The following is a 9,464-nucleotide window of genomic DNA, read 5'->3' as shown; positions in this document are numbered from 1 at the left end:
TTCCATATAAACACCGCTCATTTTGTTGACACATGGAAAATATGGAGCTAAAATTCGGTAGTTTAGCTCTTCCACGGTTCCGTGTTTCTAAATTCATGACCCTAGCGCTCATTTCCATTTTAGGCGTGCCCGCCCGCCACTGCTAACGTTCGACTCAGCATGTGTCATGACGTATGGTGTGGCGAGTGGATGAGCATGCACCGACGTCTCGTGGAAGCATGCTACGCCACGACAGCCCGTGGTGGTGTGGGTGTCGTGCGACAGTGACATATTCTTTGTGTACCAGGCACAGAGACACCGCAGATGACACGCAAAAACTGTGGGTTTTCGTCGAGAAGGCATTAATGAAGGTTGCTCCTTTTTTGTCGAGACATGAAAGTCCCTCGAGCGCAGCTAATGTACTATAAGATAATAAAAGCAAAACGACACACTACATCACGTGGAGAAGCAAGAATCTAGCCTGCAAGATACGTATCGATTTTCCTTGCGAAGAGGTGGGCAGCTCGTCGATACGACATCTAAGCTATGTCGAGTGCCATTACTGCCGGACAATGCTCTTCCTCCTCTGCCGTCCCCTCCCCGGCCCTAGACAACCATATTCCTTTTCGGAGAAAATTACCAAGATATATGGAGTACATAGCAAAATTTGTAAGAAAGACTTTTGCAAGAAAAAAAAAAGAAAAACCGGTAAGAGAGACAGCAGGCGAGGCTGACGGGTGGGCCCGGCTCTAGAAAGCGCTACTACTCGCTGTGGCCGCGGCGCGGTCCGATTCGATCTCTGGTCAAGTGACTCATCGTCCTCCGCGTAAATAGCAGCCTTCTCCTTCAGGGCATCGTCTTCTCCACCCCCTCCTCGCCTTCCGCTTCGATTCAATCCAAATCCAAATCCAAATCGATCTCCTCCCCGCCGCGTCTCCAAATCCGCCGCTCGCCCGCTCGCCGCCGAATTCCCTCGGATCCCACCCCAATGCCCTCCTCCCCGCTCGCCGCCAGCGACGCCGCGTCCACCTCCGGCCCCGGCCCCGCCTCCGCCGCGCCCGCCGATGACGACGACCGCGTCTTCCTCGTCCAGCACCGGTAAGCGCTCCAGCAAACCCTAACCCTAGCCCTCCGATCCGATGCCGGCGGGTCTGCGGATGGCATCTCTGACGGCATCGCTGCCCGAGCAATGCAGGTGGTGGAGGGAGGCGCAGGAGGGCGCCGAGATCGACGCGCACGGGATTCCCTACGCGGCGGCGCCGTCGGGAGCCCCCTCCTACGGGTTCCGCGGGGTGCTCAGCCTGCTCATGAGCGACAACGCCGCCTTCACCCTCCGCCGCGCCGACGACCTCCTCCAGCCCGAAGCCTCCGCCAAGGCCGGGGCCAGGAGCTACGCGCTCGTCGCGGCCGACCTCTTCGGGAAGGCACGCACCTGGTGAGCACAAAAGCCTCTGCCTCTACTTGCTCGTTGGGACGGGAACGGATCATGGATTGGATGAATAGATAGATGCATTTGTAATGCCTAGATTCTATGCCGTGCGTGCGCGGGTTATTACGTACGCGATGATGCATGGTATTAGTATTGGACCAAATCTGATGGTTGGCGCCCAGTGAAGCTTTAGGTATCATATGCATTGCCCTGTCGATTAATACATGTGGTTTGGTCAATAGGTATGTTCTAGATTCTAGATTGGAATCACCCTTGCCGTTGGGGCTAAAGGGAGTTAGAGAACCAAGCCTTGTGCCCTATGTTTCTAAAATAGCACCGGTAGTCTCAGGTGGGCTATATAGGGTAACTGTCCGTTGCTCGCTTGCATGCGCGCCACTGAGCTGCCTGCTGGTAGAATGAATGCGCCTAGGCGGATGGATTATTTCGTTGATATTGTTGTGTCGTCTTGTGCACACACTAGTTTGTTATCCTCCTTATATCTGTACGGAATATTAACTTTGTATAAGCATGCTATAAAGTGTGCAGTTGGACTTATTTGCGTTACATGAAAGGTTTATTAGTGACACGCTTACTAACGGTCAGTGATGGATTATTACTAATTATATACGTATTACTTTGTACATAGTATTCCTTCTTATTAAAGCAATGTGCAACCAAGCCCGAGAGTTCTTTGGCGTCAATTTTCCATGAAGGTTATAATTGAATTTTTTTTTTCATACTGGCTCCGCGGAGGCTACTACTGTTGATGCTCTGTCTCCAGCATGTCTAGAATAGTTTTGTAGGAGAAAGAAAGAATATGATGGTCTAGTCTACTATATGGTTTGTCGTTTCATCTCTCGTTTGTCTACCATAGCCGATGGCAACAAGTGGATATTTATTGGTTCACTTTATGCTTTTGTGTTGTACGAGTCATAATAGTACAAAGTTACAAACCCAATTTTTCTTGAGTCTTTAGATGAAGCTTGGATGTAACCCACTTTAAACTATTCTGAGGGAAATTCATTACACCATGCAGCAAGTTCAGACCAAGAGATCTGGTATTACATTTAGCCTGTTGCATTTATTCCTTGAGCTGGTGGATGGATGGGAAGTGAGATTACATAGATGTAATATTTGAATGCAATGATGCACCTAAAAATTAGGCCTACCAATTGTGTAATATATGCATAGCTGGCTGGTTTAGCTATGCTCCAATTTTTGGTTTGCCCTGATTGTTTATATTATCTGTCTCATAACTTAATTGATTTCTTGATTTTCTCACCTAGGCATTCCGATTCTCTCAAGTCTAATGGCAAAAGTTCATTGCTTACTGAAGAGGCATCCGTAAACATTTATCCTATAATGCTTAGAGTTTCGGTCACTCGAGGTACAAATGCACTAACGGTGAAGATCAGTAGAAAGGTATGTGTTATTTTGCACACTATCTGCTTCCCCTCCTTGTTTTGAAGGAAGGTTTCTCGGCAGTGTTGGTTTTGTAAAGGATCTATATGTTTTCATGCATGAATTTCACCTCAGTTCATAAGAAAACGGTGTTGTTCTAACTTCTACTTTTAACATATCAGGACAACTCAGCCGAGAACTTTAAAAGAGCAAACAAGATTCTGGCTTCGGAGTCTGAGCCGGTAATTTCTGATTATTTTCACTTGAATGTGTAAAGTTTTGTGTTTCTTTCTTTTTGATCACATGTCTATTTATATTTAGGTTCACATATGGGATTTCTCTGGGCGAACAACCTTCATATTGATGAATGAATGGAACCGTATGCCCCAAGATCCTCGGTCTTCTGACCAGGAGGTCATTATCTTCTCGATCAAATTTGCCATTCTATTGCCTATGCTTAATTTCTTGCATAAGATTGCTATAAATTAATTGTACAGTTGTGTTGATCATAGTCTTTTATCTCCTAGCCACTTCTTAAGGCTTTTCTACTGCATTACTACTAATTAGCCAAATTAATCCCCATAACTGTTATTTCCTCCTGCAACATCGTAATTTTATTTGAATGCGGAGCACTGTAACGCTATATTGCTGGTTTCTTGAGTAAATATTCACTGTCCTAATGAAAATTTTATACTTTGGTCACTTAAATTTTCATGTGCACATGGGTAGTAAGTAACTAATAGTTGCAGTTGCTTTTAAGCGGGTTGAAATTGGAAGTATTTATAGCCCGCATCTTCTCCGAGCTTTTGAAATCTAACCTCGCCTCAATGCTGGAGTGCTAGCCTGTTTATTTGCAACTAAATTGGGCTAATGCCTGAAGTTCTACTTATATCTGGCAAGTTATAAGCATGTTTAGCATTGTATATATTGGTACTGGTACCCCCCTCCCTCCATAATATCAAAGATGATGACCGATCTGGATTGAGCCAGCTTCCTCAAAATAGATGAGTTGGCTTCTGCTAGGTTAATCCAGACGCGCCTGGCTTGACTAAACGAAGTATACACCAGGTTGTCCTTCCTAGTTACTCCCTCTGTCTCAAAATGTAAGACGTTCTTGACAGTGTCAAAATATGTCTTACATTTTGAGACGGAGGGAGTATTTGATACTAAATCTAACAGCGGTTAAGTTCTGAAATAAGATCTTCAATGGCCTTTTATTCATATCTTTAGATGAGTAATGGAATACTTCTGTAGTATATTGTGCTTATATGATTTTGATCACATCTTCAGATGCCTCTGGAAATACAATTCTATGATATATCAGAACCTCCGGCTAATGGTGCTGCTGGGAGAAAAGATGAGTTAGCATTGACCATGGGTAGCTCAGCTTTGAGCAATGGTGGCATCATGGACATGGATCTGGATTCATCAGGTGGAATCTGTAAGCAAGTTGGCTCTGGTTTAATAGGATTAGACAATCTTGGAAACACATGTTTCATGAACAGTGCAGTCCAGTGTTTGGCTCATACTTCAAAGCTGGTTGACTATTTTCTTGGAGATTACCAGAAGGAAATAAACACCCAGAACCCACTAGGAATGAAGGCATGTTGAAATTTCTTTTACCATAAACACAGTTCATTTATTCTTAATTTTTATTCCGTTGCTCATCTAGACAATGTTTCTTAAATAGGGGGAGCTTGCTTATTCATTTGGAGATCTGGTGAGGAAGTTGTGGGCTATTGACGGAACCTCATTTTCTCCTCGCCAGTTTAAGGCAAAACTTGCACGCTTTGCCCCCCAATTCAGTGGCTTTAACCAACATGATTCACAGGTTAGTAAATTTCTTGTTTTCTGAAAGACACAGATGTTTTTAGCATGGTTGGCAATGTGTTAAGACACTTAATCCTACTTCCATTTTCACGTTCAGAATCAATTAGCCTAAATTTACGAGTCATGTTACTTGCTACTGTGTTAATCCTGTCGATAATTTACAATGCCAGAATCCTGTGAGTTTGTGGTCTAGTTTGGTTTGCATCCACGCTATGTGGTGCCTGGCCTGGAGCCTCCCTGGGTTCTGCCTGCTATTTGTTTTGGTTGGAACCCTTAAAAATAATAGAGCTAGCCTGGCCTGCATAGCTCAGGCCAGTAGTTAGCCTGTCAGGCGTCAGATTCTAGTTGCCTGGACCGTGGCCAGCGGCTGCCTGGCGCTAATCAATCCATTTGCAGGTGGGTTGTGGGCTGATGCGTCAGTTATGTGTATACTGCCTACCAGGCCCAGGCCCTGTTTCGAGACAGGTGCTAGTCCAGGCTGCCTCACCAGGCTAGAAAACTCGAAGTCCTAGGCCTGGGTCAGACAACACTCCTGCCCAGGCATGCAGCCCAGGGCAGCAACCAAACTAGCCCTGTTTAATTGCTTATATTTCTTGAGGGTGTTGATTATTTCCTTTGTATTATTTTCACACTTCCGAGTCATGTAGTAGTATTTTAGCAAACTCACATAGTGTTTAGTATTTACCTGGAATGTTTTGTGAGTGCCAATAGATTGGTTTACAGATGACTTTCCTGTGCTATTTGTAGGAGCTTCTTGCTTTCTTATTGGATGGACTACATGAAGATTTGAATCGTGTCAAATGTAAACCCTATGCTGAAGCAAAGGATTCAGATGGTCGTCCTGATGAAGAGGTCGCCGATGAGTACTGGGGCAACCATTTAGCTCGAAATGATTCCATTATAGTTGATACATGCCAGGTTAGTTTTATGCGCATGCATTTTCTTGATTTTTGTAAGATATGCCATCTCATATCTCATTTAAAGTAGCCACTACTCTTAACTGAATTATCTTCTATTTCCTGTGGATGAATTAAGAAATTACTGGTTATCTGCTGTTAGATTCCTCCCATACTTACGGAAGCCATTTCCTAGTCCTTTTAATATCCATTAGGGGTGTCAGTGAGGGGCTGGGTATCAGCAAGTCAAATCATCAACACCTAAACAGCTGTGATACCAGTGCCCAGGCAATTCCGTTGGACTGCCTATTGCCCATACGGAAGGCAATGCATCTTTATACGTTATTCTTGTGGATACATATATCGAATGAAAGAGCAAGTAGAATCCCTTTTCAAACCTATGTAATTCGTGATCAAACTGGTATATCCATACACACTATTTTTGGGTGGAATGAATGTGGGTAATGGTCGATTTTTATTCTGGCTCCTTTAACTTGTATGCTTTGTCAAACTTTTGACCATCTTTGGTGCTTCATTGACAGGGCCAATACAAGTCTACGCTAGTTTGCCCACTTTGCAAGAAAGTTTCCATAACGTTTGACCCGTTTATGTATTTATCTTTGCCCCTGCCTTCAACGACAATGAGAACAATGACCGTAACAGTCTTTAGTACTGACGGCTCTATTGGGCCATCTCCTTACACTGTGAGTATACCAAAATCTGGAGACTTTAAGACACTCATCAATGCGTTAAGCAATGCTTGTTCGCTTAGAGACGACGAGCGCCTCCTGGTTGCTGAGGTATTATTCATTCCCGCATATCATTCTTGTGCCAAAAGCTACTACATATCCCCTGCATGCTTCCTTACTATATTTTTATGATATTTACATGTAGGTTTACAATAGTTCTCTCATCCGCTACTTGGAGGATCCCTCTGATGATATCTCCTTGATCAGAGATGGAGATAAATTGGTTGCATATCGACTTCCGAAAGACAGTGAAGGTGCAGCTGTAGTGGTGTTCAAAAGCGAACGTATGGAGTAAGTATAATCGCCTTGTCTGTTATGTTGTGCTGCCAAAGTTAGATCTCAGTTTTTCTGAAAGAAAAGAAAAGTTGGATATCAACGCCTTCATCGTCTGTTTTCTTTTGTTTTATCTGCTTAAGAAGTACAGATAGAGCCTTCTTACGACAAAATCTCCCTTTTATGTACAGGTCCTCCATCTCTAGTTTTGGTAGGAAGTCTTGGAAGAATTTTGGCACTCCTCTTGTATCAAATCTCCCCGACACAATTGATGGGCGTACTATCTACAATCTTCTCCTAAAAGCTCTGACTCCATTCCGAGAACCAAAAGATGATGTTTTGGATGCTGATCAAATAACTGGCAAAAGCAGCCCTGTGAATGAAACTTCAGACATCGATATGAGCTCCGATGCTGCAGAGTGCTCCAGCATGAACACTAATGCTGGTGAGGATGACATGACGACTGAAGGTGGCATGCTATTTTTCTTGAATACTGAAAGGTTCCCGAACCAGCGCATGAAGATAGAAATGGATCAAACTATTACACTTTCCAATTTGCAGAAGCGTTTGATTGTGTCTGTGAGTTGGCAGGATAATGGTCTCAAGCAATATAACCTTGATTCTTTGGATTCGCTTCCTGAGGTTTACAAGATCGTGCTGTTTACAAGGAGACCACAGGAAACCTGTTCCCTGTATGCATGTCTTGAAGCATTTATAAAGGAGGAACCATTGGGCCCAGAGGACATGTGGTAATTATTTTTCATCGATATTGTCATGTATCACTGTTTTATAATCTCTTGCTTTGAGTTACTTCCCCAAAGAAGTAGAAAAACTGCTGGAGGAAAAACATAGAAGCATGCACAAGTATTCATGTTTATTTCATTTTCTTTTCACAGGTATTGCCCAGGTTGTAAAGAACACCGACAAGCTAGTAAGAAACTAGACCTTTGGAGGTTACCGGAGATCCTCATAATACACCTAAAAAGATTTTCATACAGTCGCTACACAAAAAACAAGCTGGATACATATGTGGACTTCCCGATTCATGATCTTGACTTGTCGAGTTATATCCGCGACAGAAGCGGGCAGATGTCCAACCACTATCAACTGTATGCTGTCAGTAACCACTATGGGAGCATGGGAGGAGGTCACTACACTGCATATGTTTATGTAAGTGTTCTTTTCCCCGCTGACTTGTTTGTTATTCTCTGCATGTGCTTAGCCCGTTAAGCAAACACTGCATGTGCTTAGTCAGCTTCTCACACGAGGTAACTTCTGTTGCAGAATGATGGGAAAAAGAAGTGGTATGATTTTGACGACCGTTGTGTCTCAGGTCTTGAGAACGAGGATAGCATAAAGACGTCGGCAGCTTATGTTCTTTTTTATAGGCGGGTACATGGTGATACTAGCTTAGTAGATACAGAAACAACAACAATAGAAGAGTCTACTGATTGTACAACATCAGGAGTAGCGGCGGTGGGTGATGACTTGTGAGCCTGGACATTGTATAGCTGATTGGTTAATTGGGGCCTGGGGGGACAATTGGTGCTGCCAAGAAAGATCCAGTGAGGACAAATGATTGCAGCGGCATCAACTGACATTTTGTTGTGCGGCTGCAATGTAAAGGAACCGACATGGAAGGGAAGCCGCGGCGGTGATTCTTTCCAACACCCTGACTTGAAGGCGGAGGAGAAGCTGATAACTGCAGATATAGACAGGAATGCAGGCTGGCTGTTGGCTTGTATTTTGGTTACCGGGTGCGTTTGAAACCCATGATTTTCTTGGGGTGGAGAAATGGGGGTAGATAATTTATCATATATATACCGCTGTTGTTCCCTTGGTTGTTTCTGATCATGCACTGTGAACTCCTGCTGCTAATATTTGGCTCGACAAAGAATTTATATACATGGGTTCTTTTTGTCGTCCTTGTTGGGACTCGCTAGTAAATGTTGGCAGTTCTGTTTGTGCCAGAGCGCACGCACGTACGAATGTTGGCGGTTATGTTTGCCTCAATAACGTGCACCCGGCCTGTTCCTGGGAGGCATCAGCGCCGAGGATCTTTAGATTGGTCACCGAGCTATCCAGTCTCATTGCTAAGTCCATTGAACTTGCAGCTGCGGAACTCAATCGTCCCGAACTCCTTCGCAAGCGACCGCACCTTGGCAGCACGCTCATGGTGGCCATGGCGTCCAAAGTTGCCTCGGCCGTCGGTTTGACGGCAAGCGTGGCCAACATCTTGCTCTCAGGATGGCCGAAGGGAGGTCGGTGCTCGCACTGAATTGGACTGGGCGACTCACAATGGTTGGCTCCGGGGCAGTTGGCATGCTCTCAGAACAGGTTCAAACGGAAGGCTGACAGAAATCGTACACAGCCATCATTTGAGGGAGAAGACTCTGTTCTGCTCAAGCTTCAGCCCTATACCCAGTCCACGGTACCGCATACACTCGATATTCCATGTCTCTCAACTGAAGCCATACACACCAGATTATGCTCTGGCAGGGACGGAGCCAGAAAATTTAGCCATTGGGTTCACTCGTTGACTCAATGCGAGGATTTGGGATGAATGGATTAATTGTAATTTCTAGTCTCGGACCATATCACTCAAAGATACATAGCAAATAGAAACATGATATCAATTATAACATATAGCTGATTAGTTGTTACACTAAAACTAGAAGAGTGCAAGACATACCAGTTGGACAAAATTAAGAAACCACTTTACATATTGTAAGTAGAGTGATGCCGAAAATAAACTTCATAGCTTCAGCTGCAAGTTCTCATCCTCCTGAAATCACTGGAACGAATGAAAAATTAGTTTGGCAAATTTAAAATAAGTCATATCAAATGAAAGAAGCACACAAAGACAATCACGTTTCATAGTCCCCCTTTTTTGAGTTATTCATCTTA

The 9,464-nt window shown here is 44.1% G+C and overlaps 1 protein-coding gene across 1 annotated transcript; it reads left to right on the top strand.

Annotated features, from left to right (window-relative positions):
- Nucleotides 1-783: 783 nt before the first annotated feature.
- LOC123102082 (ubiquitin carboxyl-terminal hydrolase 8) lies at nt 784-8,458 on the top strand. Its single transcript, XM_044523366.1, has 13 exons — nt 784-1,077; nt 1,175-1,414; nt 2,695-2,830; nt 2,992-3,051; nt 3,131-3,223; nt 4,100-4,411; nt 4,500-4,640; nt 5,387-5,557; nt 6,078-6,335; nt 6,430-6,575; nt 6,749-7,306; nt 7,454-7,727; nt 7,842-8,458. The coding sequence occupies exons 1-13, from the start codon at nt 968-970 to the stop codon at nt 8,049-8,051; spliced, it is 2,709 nt and encodes a 902-aa protein (XP_044379301.1). The 5' UTR covers nt 784-967; the 3' UTR covers nt 8,052-8,458.
- The last annotated feature ends 1,006 nt before the right edge of the window (nt 8,459-9,464 follow it).

The sequence above is a fragment of the Triticum aestivum genome, chromosome 5A (assembly GCF_018294505.1).
Source record: "Triticum aestivum cultivar Chinese Spring chromosome 5A, IWGSC CS RefSeq v2.1, whole genome shotgun sequence".
Lineage (NCBI taxonomy): Eukaryota > Viridiplantae > Streptophyta > Magnoliopsida > Poales > Poaceae > Triticum > Triticum aestivum.
This window is presented reverse-complemented; position numbering and strand designations above follow the sequence as displayed.

Coding starts and splice junctions, on each gene's coding strand:
- LOC123102082 (XM_044523366.1), top strand. CDS start 968: ATGCCCTCCTCCCCGCTCGCCGCCAGCGACGCCGCGTCCACCTCCGGC. Junction 4,412..4,499: donor AGAACCCACTAGGAATGAAG/GCATGTTGAAAT, acceptor TTTCTTAAATAG/GGGGAGCTTGCTTATTCATT. Junction 4,641..5,386: donor TTAACCAACATGATTCACAG/GTTAGTAAATTT, acceptor TGCTATTTGTAG/GAGCTTCTTGCTTTCTTATT.